The 21,878-nt window shown below is 35.5% G+C and overlaps 1 protein-coding gene across 5 annotated transcripts in view; it reads right to left on the reverse strand.

Moving 5' to 3' along the window:
* Window positions 1-1,179: 1,179 nt before the first annotated feature.
* The window catches only part of LUC7L2 (LUC7 like 2, pre-mRNA splicing factor), a 59,793-nt gene continuing 39,094 nt past the window's right edge, over window positions 1,180-21,878 (reverse strand). For all 5 annotated transcript variants that reach the window (XM_063100040.1, XM_063100038.1, XM_063100041.1 and 2 more), the window contains 7 exons: window positions 21,046-21,156; window positions 17,456-17,599; window positions 14,372-14,548; window positions 12,690-12,781; window positions 10,032-10,061; window positions 6,246-6,437; window positions 1,180-2,490 (listed from right to left, as the gene is read on the reverse strand). In XM_063100040.1, the coding sequence (XP_062956110.1) occupies window positions 2,313-2,490; window positions 6,246-6,437; window positions 10,032-10,061; window positions 12,690-12,781; window positions 14,372-14,548; window positions 17,456-17,599; window positions 21,046-21,156 (924 nt within the window). In that variant the 3' untranslated portion in view covers window positions 1,180-2,312. The remainder of the gene's footprint in view (window positions 2,491-6,245; window positions 6,438-10,031; window positions 10,062-12,689; window positions 12,782-14,371; window positions 14,549-17,455; window positions 17,600-21,045; window positions 21,157-21,878) is intronic.

Genomic DNA, 21,878 nt, shown 5'->3' on the forward strand with positions numbered 1-21,878 from the left:
AGACTCTTAAAATGGAACTTGGAGGGGAAAAAAGGAAATTGGAAAAGATAATGATAAGTTAACCTTGGTTTTAGGCTTAATAATCAGAGAGGGGGGCTGGCCAGTTAACTCAGTTGGTTAGAGTACAGCCTTGTAACACCAAGGTCATGGGTTCGGATACCCATACCAGCCAGCCATCAAAAAGAAAAAAGAAAAAAGAAAAAAAAGAAAAAAAAGAAAAAAAAAAAAAATTAGAGAGGTAATAGTCTTTCTTTAAAAAAACATGCCTACTTAAGTGGATTTTCCCCCCTTGTTGGTTGCTGCTGTTGATACAGCTCAGCAAAGCAGCTTTGGGGGAACACTTGACAGCAAAATGAAGAGAGCCCCATTAAAGATAAAACACTTAGCACAACAGGTCAATGTTTTTGCAAATATGACTAAACTTAGTTATCCTTTCTACTACAGTCACCAGCTAACACAGAAGTACGCAGATTTTAGGCTTATTCTAATTCAGAGTGGCTGGTCTGTCTCAAGGATGGTTGTTTAAAATGTTGACTGCTTATCCCAAAATCTAAATACTAGAAGTATCCAAGCAACAGAATTGTTCTAAAAGGATTTTTAAAGTATGTTTTAGAATTCACTGTCTAACTCTGGATATATCACTAACTATAATGGGTCAGGTCCCAGACATTCTTCCTTGCACCTACCAGCTAATCCTTTTGATTTTACCCCACACCCCCAAGTTACTAAGTCCAAAGTACTTGTAAGGATTTAGAAGAACAGCACAGACCACCAGGAACAAAGGAGATAAAAAAAAAAAAAAAAAAAAAAAAAAAAATTCCTCAGCAACCAAAAAAAAAAGAGAAGGGAGGGAAGTGGTTCACTGATGCAGATGGGTCTCAGATTAAACTGTGTACAGGATGAATGTGTGGAACCAAGTACGGCAGAAACCTTCAGTTAATGAGGCATTAGCTTGGTAAACTGGGAACTTAATGAGTGTCCCTTTTTATGTAAATCTGCTATCACTTAGAATGGCATTAGTCTGCCATTCTCTTACAATCACAGAGGCCCACATTCCTCCTCTGTCACATCAAATTTGTCAAACTTTGGGGACCAAAGACAGAAATAGTTCTTAAAAGGTGATCAATATATTTCACTAGTGCAACTTTTCAGTGCAGAAACTTAGTCTCATTATGTTGCTTACATTCACTGTTTTTTTATTTAGGTTTATTGAAAAAGAAAAACAAAAAAAAAAAACACCCCAATTTCTTCTGTCAGTCCAGTCCTTCTCTGTATCGGTTATTACAGACAGCCCTGAAGTAGCTAAAATACAGTCAGCAAGGGGCCCTGGTGGAGCAACAGTTCATCTGGAATCTTTGCAAGTATCTATTTCCATTGGTGCCTTGCAGAATAAGGCACTCTTAATGATGTAACAGAATAGAGGAAATGCCCGTAGCAAACAGTTCTAATGACAATTTACTAGACAAGTTACAGTTTAATGATGGTGGTGGTGATTGTTTCTTTCACTTTATTATTATTATTATTTTTTACAATAAGGGTGTAGCTTTACACTCCACACACAAAACAAGTGCTTATTACGAAAGAGTCCCTGCCCCCACCCCCCTCAGAACATCCTGAACATAGCAATTCAATAGAACAGAAAAATCAAGACAAGTTTGATTTCAAAATTTCAATAAAAAAGCAAAAGTATATAATGCAACAGCTGTTCAACTTCCAACTCTAAATAGGCACCGTTAAACAAACAAAAGAAACTCCTAGTATTTTAAATTTCTCCAGCACGCATTCCATTATAAATGCTCTGAACTGTAATCAGCTAGTAATTAATAATGGGAATAGAACCTTAGAAAAGAAGTTATACTGCTTCCCTGCCCCCCCTTGTATTATAATTAGAGGGTGCAGGTATTAGGGGATACAAAAGTCAGAGAAAGAAGAATTAAAAAGAAAAATTACCAAAGCTGCTGTTGTTTGGACTAGAAAGGAAGACAGCATTTTACAAATGTTCAAAAAATCCCAAGGCAGGTAACACAATTTGTTCACTATCACTCCTACTTGAAAGAATAAAGAGATCAGCATCTTATTATATAAAACTGTACTTTCAGAATTGTATTACAGGTTCAACAGAAACTATGGATATAGTTTTAGGCTTCATCAACGAAAACAGGTTCAGTTCAGATCAAGGTAGGTACTGTACATCTAGACTAGCTGGGTCGGTGTCTGGAACTGCTCACTGTGCCACCCTGAACAGCTGTACACTAAACAATAGTATGTAACTCCATAGGAAGCTTAAGGATTGAAGATATGTACACAGCTAATTAGATCTCCCCTGCTTCGCGCTCTTCAGAGCTCCTCCTGTCTTCTGATCTGCCATTAGCACTCTCATAGGACCGCTTCTTATCTTTTCGATCTCTGTCACGAGGTGATCTGTCTCTTGAACTCCTGTCTCTGTCACGTGAGGCTAAGTCTTGGTCTCTGAATCTTTCTTTTGAGGATCTGAAAAATATTAATTTGAGGAGCAAAATATGTTGGGAAACCCAAAATCCAAATTAAAGAATAGGATAAATATTAAGCTACTGAAGCTGAAGACATATATAAGTATACACCCAAGACAGAAGAGTTTTCTGAGAGAAAAGAGCACCACTGTAGTTATAAGGGCACTAAAACAAGAGTGAAAATAGCTAAGGAAAAGCATAGCCTAGCAAGACTCTCATTTCTCAGAGATAATCATAAAGCTTCTCCAATTCATAAAATAGGTATTTAATATAAAAAACATATAGATAATAGCTTTAAAAAGTGAAGGGTAGTATGAAATTTTAAAAAAATATATAGTAAAATATAGATTTCAATTGGATGGAAATTAATAACTTAGAATAATGGTCAGCAAACCTTTACTGTTTGCCGTCTGGCCAGAGAGCAAATATCTGAGGCTTTGTAAGCCGCATATAGTCTCTGTGGTAGTATTCTTCCTTTTCTTTTTATCAACCCTTTAAGAATGTAAAAACCATCCATAGCTTGCTGGCTGAACAAAAACAGGCTATGGGCCAGATTTGGCCTGTAGGGAACAGCTTGCCAACACCTGACTTAGGTAAGAGAACTACTTAACTAATAACATGGCTTTAAATAATCATTTATTATTTTTTAAAGTGCTTTATTCCTCCTGAGTTAGCTCATTCAACCAACAGAAAAAAACAGAATGGAAGACAGAGATGATTACACTATAATAAATCTTGATTAACAACCATAACTGTTTCCTTATACTACCTTCTCTATTCCCATATCCATCTTCAATGAGAAAGGTAAATAATAACAAAAAAAGCTCAGATCAGAGATTCAATCAGAAGGAAAACCAAGGAATGCTACAGGATCAGAATAAATATAGTATCTTCTATCCCTTCAGCACCTAGAATGAATCAGTAACATATATTACATTTGGCTCTTTGTAGGTGACATGGTACTTTTACATAATTGTCTCATTTAACCCATGTTCAGAATTAGGATCTAAGGCACTGCTGAGAACCTGAATAAGTAATACTTTCACGAAAAAATAAGGCAGGAAAAAGTTTTTTAAATACTACTGCATTCAGTTTTAGAAATATAGTTAAGGAGGGTTAAACAAAAAAGATGAAATAATGTCAACTTTGAGCATACTAATTAAGGTTTTAATGAGCTTTATTTTGAAGTGAGGTGAAAAAAAAACCACACAGTGCAAGTCTAATGATTGGAAGTCTATACTAGCCCTACCTAAAGCCGTTGTAGACATGTAATTATGAAGAGATATGATAAAATGATACATAAGAATAAGGACACCAGATGCTGGTAAAGTCCTGGAGGTCAGTAATAATAACTGAAAAACAACTATGGGATAAGCATCAACTGTTTTGTGAGAAATTATAATGTCCCACACATAAGCAGTTTCCATACACATTTTTACTCAAACTACCAATAATTCTTATAAAGCAGGTACTCTTACTACCTCTACTTAGTAGATGGGGGAAGACTGGTGGGATAATTACATTATTTGGCCAAGGCCATGGAACCAAAGTAGTCTGACTGAAGTCTGCGTTACACATGTTTAACAGAAGAAGCAGAAAGATGCAAATGGTCCTCATTTGCCCAGGGTAACTATTGCCAGAGAAATATCACAAAGACAATCTACTTATATCACAGACCAATATTTCACAGCAGGGGCAATACAACTGCAAACCTTAAAAGGCTTTTAATGGGAACTTTTACGTTGAAAAATTAAACCCAAAAATGTAGCAATAAATTGATGTTAACTTCTATGTAATAACATGTAGGTTTTAATAGCAAGTATCTGCTAATTCTTGGTAAAAACAAAGAAAAGTGCTTTAAAAGAATAATTTGAATTCAAAGATGAGAAGTGCTCTTTAGAAAAGCAAAACTTTTAATAATTTTACAAAAATAATCTTTTATATGAACATGCTAAAAATCTTAGATGCAAGGAGTGTCATGTAGTATGGTGGAAAAATTTGCTATACAACTTCATAAATTCTGGAAGCATCAGGGACTAAGATAATACAATATCAGAAGAGGAGACTTCACACCCATCCCTCCTATCCCCAGACAATAAAGACATGTAAGAGTTCACAAACACCAGAAGCAATGAAATCGTAGTAGAATAGTAAATAGAAATTGTCTAGACCTTATATCACCTAGCAGGATAATTATCAAAATTTAGTGTACAGGTAAGATGGAGAAGGTTTTAAAAATGCATATTTCTGGGCACTGCACTGAGACTGGCCTCTAAAATCCAGTTTCAAGAATATGACACAAGTGGCCTACAAATCACATTCTGCCCCTTACAAATTCCCTGCTCATTCTTTGCATTTGCCTGTGATATATTCACTCTTTATGGAATATCTTCTTCCTACCTGATTCTACCTGTTCAAATTATCCCCACTTTATTTAAGTTTTATCAACTAAATATCAACCTGAAGCCATTTTTGATTACTCTGGTATTACCCTCATCTAAACTCTCAGATCATTTACCGTATGATATACAGTTTAGCACTTTATAATATGTACTCTTATATGAGTCTCATTATCATCAAAGATGTCAGTCCTGTGTTCTAATTCACACAGTAAACTTCTTCAGGCAACTCAAATAAAGTTGCTCCACTGTGTTATATTTCTTTGTTATTTCTTACTAAGCCTCCCTCTAGTAGTAAAAAGTATACAATTCTTACTGATTAAAATCACCTCAAGGACTACTTGGAACAAGGCCAGAATATAAAAAATAAAGAAAATATTGATTGAGAGCCTACTGACAAACTCAGCTTGTTAGTGACTTGAGGGGATGGCTAGTTGAGAGTCAAAAAAATGGCAAGATTTTAACAGCTTTCTGTGGATTCTATTATGGACTTTATGTGAAGTAATCCACAGGAAATATAAGACCAGTAGGTACTAGGCACTCAAAAAAATGTTTACCATATATGCTTAAGAATAGTTGTCAAGAACAAAGCAATTTTAAGCATGGTTTTACATTCCATAGAAATTACCTGGATTAAGAGCTTCATGTGACCTGACAAGTTTTGGGAGCTTGGTCTATTTAAGACTGTAAGTGCTAAACTCCTCTACCACATTCTAACCCATTGTCTGTTCTCAACAGATATTCAGGTTCTTTAATATACCTTACCCTACTGTCTGCCTTCCTTGCACCTTTTGAGTGTTCTGGTTATACTAAGGAAATTTTGTAGCTTCCTTAAAATTCTGAATCTACCCCACCAAGCTAAAAGTATGTAACAACACATGCCTACAGCGCCGAATAAACAAGAATATACTAGAACAACCTGCTCTGAAAAAGTATACCAGCTCAAATAAGTTTGGAAAACAGTTAAGTCAAACAAAGCTAAACAATGCTTTTAATGAAAGGACTTCTCAGAGCCCCTAATTTGCTAATACATATTGAAAAAACTCTAACAGTATTGGTACCTAAAATTATTTGCCCATAAAGTACTTTTTTTTCCAAGACACACTAAGCAGAGAAAAGCAATAACCTCTGCACATATTGGTTCCAACTTCTTACTCTGGCTCTTAAGTATGTTCTTTCTGAACTACCTATATAATCAGGGAAAAAAGTGTTACATACCTACACATAAATGTGTACATATTACCAGATGCAAGTTTCAAACCAATAATCTATACTCTAAACATAAGTAACATTAGTAAACACAAACAACTCTAAAACATCAAGGTAGCTTCATATCCTCTGACCAACACGTCAATACCTCCTCTTGGATCGTTCTCTGCTCCTGTCTCTAGAACTGTGCCGACTTCTCTGGTGGCTGCGGCTGCGGCTGCGGCTGCTGGAGCGGGACCTGTGGCGATGGCGTTTCTCCCGAGATTTAGACCGAGTTCGCCTCTTGCGTTCCCGTGACATGGAGCGAGACCGATGTCTGCGATGCTCTCTGGACCTGGACCTACAAAAAATAGTATTTGATTTCGTTTTTAGATTTGTCAACACTACATTTCTCATTTACTACAGCCTTTTCTTTAAAGAGAAACTATTCTTCAGTAGCCTCACTTAAGGCCAATTCTATTCCAAGTCAGCTAAATCTACACTAAAATAAATTGCTGTCATGTTAATAGCTACATACTAAAATTTCAAAATAAAAATTAAAACACTAATTCTCAGAAGTCAATGAGGATTGTATAAATTTATATCAGGAATATATATTTTAAAAATGAAGGCAACCATCTGTACCACTACTATATGCCAGGGATTACATTACCTAGATGCTTTATGAATTTAATTTCATTTAAACTTCTAAGACTGCTAGCAAACTTTAGACATTAAGTATGTACCTGATGAACATGGACAGAAGAAAGGAGAGGCATGAGAAAGAATATTGCTTAGGATAAATTACTAGCTTTCTGGATTAGAAAAATTATATAACCATTTATACGATTCTAGAAATAAATTTTGAATGCCCACAACAGGCCTAGTCACAGTGTAATAAAAACACAGTAAGACAGTTCTCTATTCAAGTAGCACATAATCTGAAAGAAAAAAATGCAAAAATCACTTTAGAGAACTTTAAATTACAAAAGAAGGAAAAAATTCTAATAAGTGCACAGGAGTAGAGAAGAAAAAACACTTCGATAGCCTCAATGGGCTCATAAACTAACTTGTATGGTGTGTGTGTGTTATATGTGTTGAGGGTAAGGACAGCATGCAGAAGACAGAAACACTTGAGGAAAAGCAAGGGGGAAGGTGTGCAAGTTTGTTGAAATCCTTGACTTGTACACTTAAAATGGGTAAATCCTATTGTACAGTATGTAAATTAAAAATAAAGCTGTTAAATTTTTTAAAGTTACTAAAAAATGTAATATTTTCTCATAATTTGATATAAGTTCGAAAGCACATTATGCGGGTGATAGATATAGTTTACAAACTAGTTTATTTTCAAATGATTATTTTGTTATAAATGAAGTTTAAAAGCATTCAGCTAATATTGACATTATAGTCAAAGAAAGGTACATATTGTCAACCACAGCTGAACAGAATATTTCCACAATTGAATAGAATAATTTCTAAAAAGGAGCAGAGAGAAGGAATATAAAGCTCATTTAATACAAGTTTTAGCAAATGATATTTTGTTTAACTACTTATTTTGAGGTAGCTATTATGAATCTATTTCTTCCACTGCATAATTTTATTCATCTTTTTAAAAATTCTAGACAATTATTAATTCAAAAAATATTTACTGGGTGCCTACTGCACTGTTCTAGGTACTATGGAGATTAAGGAGCAAATAATAAAGTCCCTGACCTCTTGGAGCTTATATTCTAGAAAAGGTACAGATCTCGCACGCACGCACGCACGCATGCACGCACGCACACACACACACACGCAGTAAAAAAGATGTGTCAGATAACGAAGAAATTATATATTAAGTAGGGTAAAGAAGGATAGAGAAATGGGTGGTAACATTTTATGTAGGATAGACAGGAAAGGCTTTTCTGATAGAACAGTATTTAAGCAAAGACTGAAAGAAGTAAGGGAATAAACGAATCAGCCACCTCAGAGAAGAGTGCTCCAGGTAGAGGGAACACAGATGCAAAGGCCCTGAGGAGGGAGAAAGTTCAGCATGTTGAAGCAACAGAAGAGATCAGATTGACTGGAATGAAGTGTGCAAAGGAGAGTAACATCAGGGTCTTACAGGCAGGCTGACCAAATACTTTATCATTCAAAGCAGGAGGCTCTGAAAGCTAAATTGTACAAAGTGAAATGGAGAGCTATTAATAAATATTGAGACAATAGACATAAACCAGAACTATCCCAGGACAGATTGGGCTATATGGTCACCCTACTTAAAAGCTAAGGTAAGGACTTTGACTTCTCCTGTGAATGAGATAGAAAACCTTTGGAGGGCTTGAACAGAGGGATGACATGATCTATTTCATTTTTTAAAGGGTGTGAAAAATAGACTGAAGTGGAGAAGGGGTGTGGGTAATCATAGAAATAAGGAGACCAGTTAAGAGGCTATCGTAACATCAAGGTAAGAGGTGGCTTGGACTACAGTGGTGGAAATTAAATTTCTGGCCCAAATATCCAAGGATGTTCTATGTACAAATACTTTATCTTTTCAACAAAGGGATCAGCTTATAATAACTAACCAGTAAACAACAGCGGTATCATCATTTAATGTTTCTACTTCTCATCTTGGACCTGAGAAACTCACGATATAAATTAGCTGACACAATTGGTCTCATTTATTAATGTCTGTTAGTTTTTTAGTGTTTTAAGCAAAAATACAACTGAAAGATTCTAAAAAGTACTAAAAGGTAAATAGAAACAAGGTTTTTCTTTCATAACAACGAATGCCCTACTTTTTAGGTAAAAGTTTCTGGCAAATAGTTACTATCTAGAGTTTAGAGTACTCAGAAGCTTTCAGAAAGAAGATGTGATCTAAACAAGAGGAATGATAAGATTTGGAAAAGAATAAGAAAGGGAATTCTAGGTGGGAATGGATTCATGAAGAAAGGCTCAACAACAGGAATGAGAATGGCTAGTGAAGAACCGAGAACAGTGATGAAGTAGAACATGTTTCCTCACCTTTCTCAGATAGAAAAAATTTGTCATGGGGTTGGCCGGTTAGCTCAGTTAGTTAGAGCACCACCTTGTAACACCAAGGTTAAGGGTTCAGATCCCCATACCGGCCAGCCACCAAAAAAAACAGAAAAAATTTGTCAGTAACTAGTAAAAACTATAAAGAAAGTCTTCAAAAAGCCCCCAAATATTAACACTGAAAGTCGAAACAAAGTATTATCTTTTCCTCTTCCTCTTTAAGGCTGTAAGTGCCCCTCTGAAAGCTTTTTATGATCGCTCTACAGATAGATGAGTAAAAAAACTCATACAAAGTCAAGATTGAAGTGTATACTAAACATTTTAGTTTCCCCTAAGTCACGTGGATCTTTCATTCAAAAATTTATCCAACTAGTTAACCTACTTATATTTTCGACAAGTGTACTTCTTAGAATGTGCTTCTTAAATGTACCACATAAACTGATTTTACAAAAATAAATCCTGTTACATATTTACTGAGCTTCTAAAAAAAGATTTCAAAGAAACACTTTGAAATAATTTTAGCTTTCCCACATAACTCCAGAGCACTATGTCAAATTTTATTCTGATAAAACTAAATTGTAGTTCACGAGTATCTTCTGACTAGTTTCTCCTCAAATGACGATGCTCAAAATTGAACTACAAAAAGAGGGGCCAGCCCAGGGCTCACATGGGAGGGTGTGGTGCTGATAACACCAAGGCCACGGGTTCAGATCCCTCTATAGGGATGGCCAGTTAGCTCACTTGGGAGAGTGTGGTGCTAACAACACCAAGTCAAGGGTTAAGATCCCCTTACCGGTCATCTTAAAAACAAACAAACAAAAAAAAAACTACAAAAGAAATAAAGTACTATTAATTCTCATTAATTTTTAAAAGATCTGTAATCTATAAAAACTGACTAAAAAACACAGCTTCACTACTTATATTTATTTTGTGTAATACCTACCTTTTGGGATTCTTGCTATGTGATCGAGACCTAAAAAAAGAATATTTGTGTTTAGAAAAGTGACTATAAATAAGAAAAGTGTGCAGTGTGCAGTTAAATTACATTCTTCCTGATTTTTAATTTTTATATTAATTTTATAAATATAAAGGCATGTACTTATGCAAACAAATTTTCCAAAATGCACCACAAATGCTACAGACTTCCCCACCTTGCCATATGGGCTCTCTTAACTCAGTATACCTACCTGGCTCTTAAAAAAAGAATATACAAGGGCTAGCCTATTAGGTCAGTTGGTTAGAGTGTGGTGCTGGTAACACCAAGGTCCAGAATCCCTGTACTGGCCAGCCACCAAAAACAAACAAAGAAAAAGAACATGCTCTTGGGAGACTAAGACACAGTAAATTACAACTCCCTAATTCTCTAGAAAACACTTCTCAGCCTGGAAAAAAATTCTTTTTTATCTTTGTCATTTCTTTTTCTGTTCTGGGATCAGAGTGGAATTTCTATGATCTGAAATGCATATACTTTGGAGCTACAATCTCATACTATAATCCTTAGAACACTCAGCTCAATCTTGCAACATCTGTTTCTTTACATGAAATAAGATACTCTTATATAATGCATTATTGACATTCCCAGCACACAGTTAATGGTCAATAAATAGTAATAGATAATACTATGGTAAACAGAATGCCACAGGGATTTTTTGGTGGATAATAGCATGTCTGAAAGTGTGGCTTTGGACTTAGCCAGATGTGAGTTTTAGCTCTGGCTCTACCACTCGCCATGTGTGTGACGTGGAGTAAGTTACATATGTTCCTTTAAGTTTGTCTTTCCTTAGCAAAAGGGGGATAATAATAAAAACTTCACAGGTACAGCTGTGTGTGTGTATGTAAAGATTAGTCGAACTAATATAGGTCAATTCCTTAGTACAGTGTTTGGCATATAGTAAGCATCCAGTAATTGCTAGTGACTTTTTGTTGTTTATCCTTTTCAACACCATGGTTGGAATCCTGGATTGTATAATTTTATACTAGCTTATAATTTCTTCATCTTCCATACTTAGTTATATTTCTTCAAGTTCATAGATTAAAAAATTTTTAACATTTCAGGCCAAGCCCGTGGCGCACTCGGGAGAGGGAGGCGCTGGGAGCGTGGCGACGCTCCCGCCGCGGGTTCGGATCCTATATAGGAAAGGCCGGTGCACTCACTGGCTGAGTACCGGTCACGAAAAAGACAAAAAAAAAAAAAAAAAAAAAAAATTTTTAACATTTCTGAAATAGGGTTACATTTTATAATCAATGTCAAAAGAAACTTGCCAGTTGGCAAGTGAAGGAGTAAGATGTGATGTACTTTCTCATCATCTGAGAATGTGAAAGTGTAATTTGTTCTCATTTGACCGTTACTCAGTTGAATCTTAGAGATTTCCAATGTTACTTAAAATGTCATTTACATTGTCTTGAATATTACAATACTAGGCAATATTCCCATAAGAGCAAAGTATATACAAAACAGCAAGAAGATAAAGCTCTGAGGTAAAATACATGGTAAATGGACCAGCTGGTTAGCTCAGCTGGTTAGAGCGCGGTATTGATAACACCAAGGTCAAGGATCCCGTACTGGCCAGCCTCAAAAAAAAAAAAAAATATATATATATATATATATATATGGTAAATAAAAAACGTGTGCGTGTATGTGTGTCAACAGAGGACTGACAACACTTCCCCTAAAAAGGGATGATACCCACATGTAGCTTTCATTCTGTCATTACATTGCAAAAAGATTAACTGTTACAAGGCATGTAACAAATGAAGTCCTTTTAAACTTCTTAAAATAGACTGAGTATAACATGCTCAAAGCTTAGTGGAAGTTAGCATGACCTACTCACATATAGTAATGGGTTTTAATTAACTTAGGCACATCTACTAACTTTGAAGAGAAGGTATTTAAATTTCAGAGATGTGTAATATGATTAAGGAACACTATAAATTAGAACTACAGGTAATCCTTTGTGGTGTGCCTGTCCATCCTGACATTGTTAAGGAAGTTATGAAGACAAGTTACAAAGAATGTTGCCAGCATAATGCTACACAATTTTAGTGGCCAATGGGTAAAGGACTCAGAAGAATGTTTAGACTTTCTAAATATAAAGGATTATAAGACTTTATATCAATTAATAGTGATATAAGCAGAATCGTGTACATTTAGCGATTAAGTTAATGGAATGTTTTATGGTTTATGGCTCCTAGAATTGAGGAAATAAAGAAACAAACTTCAATGTAAAATAATCAATGAAACAAAAAACCGAAACCTTTTATCAACAAGTATAAAACACATCATAAATCTAAAAACAGTTCTATGCCAACCTGGTATAAATCTTGCCCAATATAAAAAATCAGAGGGCTAGAAAAGGGTTTTTTATAAATCTTACAAGAAATAAAGATATGAAGCACACTTTATTCACTATTTCACACATTTTGAAGGAAATCACCTTTAGCTAAATAGCCAACAGTTAATATATTTGTATAAACATTGTTTTTACACGGTAATGTTTTTAAAAAGTAAGAAATTTTCCATGTTCCATGATAGATTTATTCATATCTAAAATCTTGTATCTCTTTTTAGAACTGGGGAGATTCAACTTGAAATACTCCATACCTCCTCAGCTTCTCCCTTTCTTCTCTCTCTCTCTCTTCTCTTCGTTTCAGGCGTTCCTGGTTTCTTTTCTCCTGCTTCTCAGCTACAACTCTCTTAAAAATGAGAATAATAAATGAGGAGCATATTTACTGCATCCATTCTTAATTAACTTTACCCTAAACTTTACCATTTCTGGATTCCAATATAGTACAATTAACATCAAAATCTGTCTAATAACAATTTAGTTTCAAGTTTTGCCAGGTATAATCATTACTCTTACAATCTGCTTTCTAAAATCTTTCCCCCTTTCATGGAAATCTTGTAAAATTTCATGTTTCACCATAATTTCTTAATGACATGTCAAAATCACTTCTATAAGATTTTTCTCCTCTGCATGTTTTCCAGCATTATTTTGTATTTTTAAGAACATCAGCCATTACAAATCACTACAAGTTCCCACGTGCCCTATGATTTCTAAAATAAAAATGTTCTCCTGTCACTTCCAATTACCATCCTGATTCTGTTGCTGCGTCTATATCTACAAAGACTCCCAAGTAGGTACCATCTTTGAGTTTTAACTTAGAGCCCAACAACCATTTGCTATAATGAAAGTCATTTTGATATTTTTTAAAAACTTAGTTGAGATCATCCTAACTACTCAGAATAGTGAGAAGAGTGAACTGTTAACAGCAAATATGGAGATGTCCCTGAGCATTTTCTGATCCCACATTATTTTAAATGTTAAGCTATGGATCTTGGGTTAATTCCAGTAATAATAACTGCATAAAAAGTGACTATCCAGTGTTTCCCATCTTTGGGCCAGTCCTCAGTTCATGAAGGAACATTACAGTGTCAAAATTCTTTAAAACCTAGCCACACAAGGTGTTGTCCAGTTAGCTCTGTTGGTTAGAGCATGGTGCTGGTAACCACCAAGGTGTGCGGTTTGATCCCTGTACTGGCCAGTCGCCAAAAAAGAAAAAAGGAAAAGAAAGAACCTAGCCACAGCCTGTTGAAAGATAAACTGATGATATCCACTGACTGCCTTAATCTTTACCACTTCTGAAATACCCCCACATTTTTTGTGTTTGTATATCCTCTCAAGAAAACTCAGGAGATGAATAAGAACTGTGCTGCCTTTCTCACAACAGCCTATACATTTAAGTAATATAATTGTCCTTTTTAAAAAATAGGTTTCATCCTAAGTTTTCTGAAATGGGGGCAGCAGCATAAAATAAAACTAGAGGATCTACAAGCCTGCTATTTAGTGAAGAATTACAAAATATATCAAATAAATATTGGGCTCATTTTCTCAATATTCCTAGAAAATATTATTATATTAATACTATTACTGACTCTACTGAATAGAGACATAACAACAGAAATTTTAGGAGACTGTGTACAAAAGAATTGGTTTAGAAACCATTTTAAAAGATTCCTAATTCAGCATCATATCCAACACAAAATGCTACCTCCCAGAATGACAGGACAGTATTTAAAAGTCTACTTCTCAGACATTATCCATTAAACCAGCTTGAATCTCCATTTACAATCCTGTATCATTGAGTATGAACTGTTAACAGATACTAAATACTAAATATATCTGAATCACAGTCAAGAATACTGTATAAAAAGACAACTAACACAGATCAAAAGAACAAGTGGCTCAATAGGATAAAGCGGAGGATATTAACTTGCCAATGTACCTTTAATTCTTCAAGCTTCTCTCTTATTTCAATAAATCCCAGGTGCAGTTTACCCCCAAAATGATCAGCCAGTCGTCTGTCATTATCATGAAGACCTAAATAGGCAGAGCAGACTTCACAGACTCTAAGTTTCTGCTGTTGGAAACTGGAAGCTGGCATAGAATTCCGATAAACTTCCTAAACAAAAATGAGAAAAACAATAATCATATAAACCTCATTAAAAGTCATACAATTAAAATATACTATGCTTATACAAAAAAATTTTCTAACGAATATACAAAAGCATGGCTATTTTTCTGTCTTGAAAATTTTAAGTTCCCCTTTACCCCTGTCCTCTGTCCTTGAGACTTTTCCACTAAAGGTCAAAAGTCACAGACTAAAATACCCTTTGCCAAGAAACTACCATGACAATTCCACCATAATACAGAATACAACTTTCTGAAAAGGTTTTCTTGATGTTCTACAATGTTGTTTCTTATAACTTTTGTTAAAAATGAGATGTAGCAGACTCAATACTGTACATCAGTGAGGGATCAAGGAAGCAGAAGTTGCCCACACTTGCAGAGAAGGAATGTGTGTCTTCCACACTGTTACAGCTTCCTTCCTCTGCCTTCCTTCCCACGGACCTTCTTTCCTGCTTTGGAAATGTGGACAGTGCATACAAATGATAGACTCCCCAACAAAATGAGCAGTTCTATGAGACAAGAGAGGAAAGGTGCCTTACTGAGATTCAGATGTCCTGTACTCACCCATTTTATTAATGAAAAAATAAAAATTGGTAGGTTGCCTATCCACTGTCCCCTTTTTCTTTACTGAGAGAATTCTGGTTTTTGTTTGAAGCAGCAACATGCCCTGCTAAAAGTACAAGGGTACTTCTAAAAGTTCATAGAAAGATTCATAGTATCTTTTAGTTCTATTTTTCTACAAACATTTTGAAGTACCCTTGTACTTATATTTCCAAGCTTCCAAGTAGCCTTTGCTAAGGAGATATAAGTGGAAACCGCTGGATGGAATCTACACGAAAGTTCTTTAAAAGGTAGTCAATAGATTCAGACAAAAATCACCAATGGCTGCTATAACCTATGGATCAAAAGTGATGAGAAACAGAATATTTGCAGTCTTGAAAGTGTCAGTACCAAAATACTTATTAATTACAAAAAGAAAACACAGCAACTTCCCAGGGGGAAAACAGGCAACATCACCAGAAATGGGACAAACACTAACACGTGCCTCTTGACAGGCTACATCATCGCTTCAATGGTATTCCTATCAGAAAAGCTAACCATGAGGAAAAAATCAGACAAACCCAAACTGAAGAACATTTTGTAAAATAAATGGCCGATACTTGTCAAAACTGTCAAGATCAGATCAGGCAAAGAAAGACTGAGGAAAAGTTCCAAACTAAAGAGACACAACTAAATGAAACATGTGATCCTGGATTGGATCTTGAACAAAGAAAATTTTCTTTCTTTTATGATAAAGAACATTATTGGGACAAATGGCAATATTTGAATAAAGTCTTTAGATTACTTGTATCAACGTTAATTCTTTTTTTTTTTTTTTTTTTTTAAATGACCGGTAAGGGGATCTTAACCCTTGACTTGGTGTTGTCAGCACCACACTCACACAGTGAGCAAACCGGCCATCCCTATATGGGATCTGAACCCGTGGCCTTGGTGTTATCAGTACCACACTCTCCCGAGTGAGCCACAGGCCGGCCCAACGTTAATTCTTGATTTTGATAATTGTACTGTTTTATATAATAAAATATCCTTGTTTTTAGAAAATATACACTGAAATATTTAGGGAAAAAGAGGCATCGTATCTGTAGCTTATTGACAAACAGTTTATATACACATACACACAGAGCGGGAGAATGATAACACAAATGTTGCAGAATGTTAACATTTGAGAGGTCTGGATGAAGAATATAAAGGAATTCTTTATACTATCTTTCACTTTCCTGAAAATACTTCAAAATAAAATTTTAAATAATTAAAAAACACACAGGCACAGACATAAGAAGGCAAGCCAACTTAATTCTTGCGCTTTGTTCTTCCTCTTCTACTTACCTTACCTTAGAGGTAAAGCTTTAGGTTTAGTGTTCATAGTACTACCACAAATTAATAATCATGAAGATGAATCCATACAGTAAGGATGGCTGGATGTAAAGGTTAAAGTAGCCTGTATAATAGATGGCATTATGGAGCCATCATGGGGCTACGTTATACATCAGCTTGAGTATTTATGAGAAAAACAAAAACCATTTTTAGTTAAACCATAAGTTAGGTGTTCTATTATGCTCAGCTGAATACAACCTATAATGGGCAAGTAAACTTTTTGATGTGCCGTCCTTAGTAAAAATCAACTAATGATAATATAGGACAGGCTAAAGATGTTAAGCTACTGTGTATTGTTAACAAAGCTTTGAGTACACATATACGAGGTTTCATGAAAATTGCAAATATACAAGGACACTTCAAAAAGTCCGTGGAAAAATAGAATTAAAAGATAATACGAATGCTGGACGAGGTATGAAAATGGCTTCCCTCTGTTTTTCCCCTCTAGTCTGAAGAACGGCAGCTGATACCAGAACATAAGAGAAGAAGGAAAAAGAGCAGGCACCCCAAAGCAGTTTGAGTGACAGGACTTACCTTCCTTTTTCTGACCTTGCCTCAATAGACTCTGCCCTCTTAAGAGCCAAAATACATTGGTGAGAGGTACTAAGGTGAGAAAAAAAGCAACACTATAGTCGCACGGGAGTAGAGTGGGGGACAGGTTATCACAGTCACCAAGCATATGTGGAGAGTGTATGTGTATCTGCTATAAGTGTGTAACTGTTGAGTGTGTATGACTGGCTGCTAGTTTAATTTCATTTACCAATAATAAATTTCAAAAGATCAATGGCTCCAAATTCCAATAAACCACTAATTTTGAAACAAAACCCATTAGTATAAACACTTAAATCTTTTTAAATTGGCTTAAATTCCCTTTAATAGTAACTTTTCAATAATTTCTAGTCAAATATATGTTCTTCAAGAAGTACAGATACTAAGGCTTTATCTACTATTATTAAGAATTTACCTCTGCTTCTCTTTTCTTTGCCCGTGCTTTCTCTACTTCATCCATTACTTTTTGGGATTCTTCCACATTTCCTTCAGCTCCTAATTGTTCTACCTTGGCTAACAATTTACCAATTTCTTCATTTAACTCATGAACGCGTTCTGCCTAGAAAGAAATAGAAAAGATGATCATGAATAAATAACACAATAAATATTAAATTTCAAAGTATTTCAAAAATGCTCACAAAAGACTTGTTATCTATGGCACTAAGAGTATAAATGATGCTTTGTGAACATATCCCAAATGAGCTGGTGAGACATCAGGATGTTTTGAGCCTGCCTCCCTTCACCTCGGTGAGGTCAGGGATACTACTGATCACAGTATAACTGTTATTTTCCAGCCTCTGCTTAGGCAGTGAATGCCAAGTGTTAAATGCCTTTTCTTCCATGACCTCGGCCCACTGTACCTTCCCAAACCATCTCTTGCTTTCCCCCCAACTCATAACATAATCTATAGTTATACTTAGTTTTTCAAACTTACCCTGTTATTTTCTACCTCTGTGACTTTTGCACATCCCTCTTCCTGGGATGCCATCCTTTGAGGTATTCCTTGCCTGCCTAGTGAATGTCTATTCATTCAACAAGATCCAACTCAAGAGTCTTTTCTGTGAAGTACTCCTAAACAATCACCACATCCCATTCCTGCTTAAACATATAAGCAGAGATGGCCATACCCTTCTTTGTGCCATCTTTATAACTATTTGATAACTTTCATATAAATCATACTAGTTTAAAGATAGCTATCTGTACATCCCATCTTTGTATCTCCAATTCACAACAAATAACATAGGCTCAAGTATGAGTTAAAGGAATGAACTGGTGGGTATGCTGTAGAACAACTGGTAGATATAGCTTAGGAGTCCAACAGATCGGGCTTATTGCTAACCCAATTACCAGCTGTGTAGTTTTGGCCAAATTACTTAAACCTGAATCTATTTCCTCACCTGAGAAGTAGGGATAATATCTCTCTCTCAAAGTTGTGAGAAATGACAAAACATGCCTTATATGTTCATTGCACAGCACAGTGTTGATTTTCAGTATACTGGCACGGCACACCCATTCCCTTAATCCATGTCCTTCCATTGCGATTAATTCTTCCCTTGGGATTTGATATGCTCCTCCTCATCATCATTGCCATTATAATGGCACACAGTTCATTTCTACTGTTTTAATGGCGCATGATACATATACATAAAGTCTTTATTTTAGCCACAAAATAAGTATTCAGTCTGCTGTGTGGCCAATTATATTAGAAAAGGAGGTTTTAATTTGACAAACTAATGTGCCAATAATCTTTACTTCTCAGATTTCCTTCAATCCAAGATATTTCTTCCTTCAAAAGAATTCCCACTCTAGTATCACCTTCTTTACCAACATGGTATTTTCCTTTAAAAACCTATCACTGAATGACTGCATTAATGCCCAAAACTGTTCACCCTTCCCTGTATCCATGCTCTTTGCTATGTAACTGAGTGCCAACATACTCTGACTCTGAAACTTGCTTTGGTTACCAGGATGGTAGCAAACATGACTGAAGGAAAGGCTTGAAAAGCATTTGTGTGACTGGGCTTGATGATTTTGCACCTCTGCCACCACCATGAGAACATGGCCAGACTAGCCTTCTGGGCATGGCTCAGTAGCCTCCAGCTGACTGCAAGACACATGAGTGAGTCCAGCTAAGTCAGAAATAACTGCCAAGTCAAGTTCAACCTAAATCAACTGTAGACTCATGGGCTAAATAAATACTACTTAAATCACTGAATTTTGAAGTGGTTTGTTATACAGCATTTTTGTAGTGAAGGATAACTAATACGATGCTGTATAATCAATACACTTTAGGCTCTACCAAGCACTTGTGCCTCTCCTTCTACCAGGAGATACTAGATCCCTTGTACTTCAGGATGCCCATCTTAATAGTTCCCATCCCCATCTTCAGAGAACTTTTCAGAAAAGGCTGGCTTAAAGTAACCTTTTTCTCAGGCAAGGGAATCTATTCCCTTTGTACATACATATCTAAACTCTACGTGGGTAACTCTTTGTCTTGCATTCTGCGTTTCTGTAAAATGCACTAGATTATGATGAATGGTACAGATTATGTTATAAAGTAAGTTATCAAATCAACCAAATGCAATATATAGGACCTTGTTTGGATTCTGATTCTAACAGATTAACTCTCTCTATATAAAAAGAACATATTAGATAACATTAAAAAATAACATGTTAACTTTATGAAGTGATATTGTGGTTATGTTTTATAGGTAAAATGGTATGTCTGAATTTGCTTTTAAAAGCAAATAACACAATAATAAAATATTAACAAAAAACTGATGGCTTTGAAGCTTGTTGATAGATCCCCTGGGATTCAATGTACTTTTCTCTACTTTTTTGTATATAAGTTCACAACAAAACATTTTTAAAAAGTAGTGAGTCAAGTAAAACGTTTGAAGAACACTCAAAACTCAATATTTAAAAAACCAGCAATCCAATTACAAAATGGGGAAAAGACATGCCGACACCTCACCGAAGACAATATACATACACACGAAAAAATGTTCAGCATCATTAGTCATCATTAAGGAAATGTGAATTGAAACCACAATGAGGTACCACTATACATCTATCAGAATGGATAAAATGAAACATAAGTGACACCACCAAATGCTGGCACAGATGTGGAGAAACTGGACTAGTCTCACATGGCTGGGAGGAGTGTAAAATGGTATAGTTACTCTAGAAAAGCTTGCTTTCACAACTAAAAATGGTTTTTATTATGTCCCAGCAATCGCATTCTTGGGCATTTATCCCAAAGAAATAAAAACGTATGTCCACACAAAAATCTATACACAAATGATTAGTACAGCTTTGCTGGTATTACCCCAAAACTGGAAACAACCCCAATGTCCTTCAATGGTGAATAGTTAAACTGTGGCATATCCATACTGTGGAATACTACTTGGAAATAAAAAGAAACAAACTACTGAAATACACAACTTGGATGAATCTCAAGGAAGTTGTGCTGAATGAAAAACAGCCAATCTCAAAAGGATACACACTGCATGATTCCATTTTTGTCACATTCATGAAATAACATAATTACAGAGATGGAAAATAGATTATTCGTTGCCAGAAGCTAATGATGGAGGGGGAGAAAGTAGGTATGACTATAAAGGGGAAGGGTAACATGAGGAAGCCTTGTGGTAACACTATAGCTAGGTATCTTAATTGTGGTGGTAGTTACACAAGTTACATGTGTGATAAAATTGCACAGAGCTCTACATACACACATGCATACACAAATGAATGCATGCATAACTGGTGAAATCTGATTAAAATATAAGGATTAGACCAATGTCAATTTCTTTGATATTGTACTATAGTTCTGTAAGATGTTAACATTAGAGTAGGCAACAGAAAGAGTACACAGAGTTCCTTGTATATGTCTGCAATTCCCTGCAAATTTAATTATTTCAAAATAAAAAAATTAAAACAAGATAAACAAAAGTAGTCAGTTGAAATTTTACTTTGTACTAATAAAATGGTTGACATTCTTACCTTTGCTGCCACTTCAGCACTAATCTCTTCTTGAGTTTCTGCTAATCTTTTCTTAGCCACTTCTGTTCTTCGATCACAATCTGCAATGAATGACTGCAGATGATCCATGGCCTACAAAGTTTAATTAAAAGACAATTACTACCAGAAAGCCAACTTTATTCAAAAATATCTTTATCCAAATATTACACTTTGTTTTTTAAAATACTACCATGGAAGTAAAAAAAACAACAAAAGCAGGTTCAATTACGAATCCAAAATACTATCTGTCACCTATCAAATTGGCAAAGAGTAAACATAAATAATAATTCCCAAGAAAGGTAAGGCTACTTCCATACCCTGTGGAAGGAACCACAAACCAGTGCATGCAGCCCTTATAAAACAGCAATGTGGTTTTTCTTATCTAAAACCTTAATGTCAGGGCCGGCCCGTGGCTCACTCAGGAGAGTGCGGTGCTGATAACACCAAGGCCCCAGGTTCGGATCCCATATACGGATGGCCGGTTCGCTCACTGGCTGAGTGTGGTGCTGACAACACCAAGTCAAGGGTTAAGATCCCCTTACCGGTCATCTTTTAAAAAATAAAAATAAAAATAAAAATAAATAAAACCTTAATGTCCCCTAACTTAGTAATTTTACTTTCAGAAAATTGTCTTAAGAAAATTGGGCTGGGGCTGGCCAGTTAGCTCAGTTTGTTAGAGTGCGGTGTTGTAACACCAAAGTCAAGGGTTTGGATCCCCATACAGGCCAGCTACAGAAAAAGAAAGAAAGAAAAAAGAAAAAAACCAAAACAAAACAATAACAGAGTAACCAGAGATATATGGAGGGATTAATATC

This window comes from Cynocephalus volans, chromosome 6, assembly GCF_027409185.1.
Source record: "Cynocephalus volans isolate mCynVol1 chromosome 6, mCynVol1.pri, whole genome shotgun sequence".
NCBI lineage: Eukaryota > Metazoa > Chordata > Mammalia > Dermoptera > Cynocephalidae > Cynocephalus > Cynocephalus volans.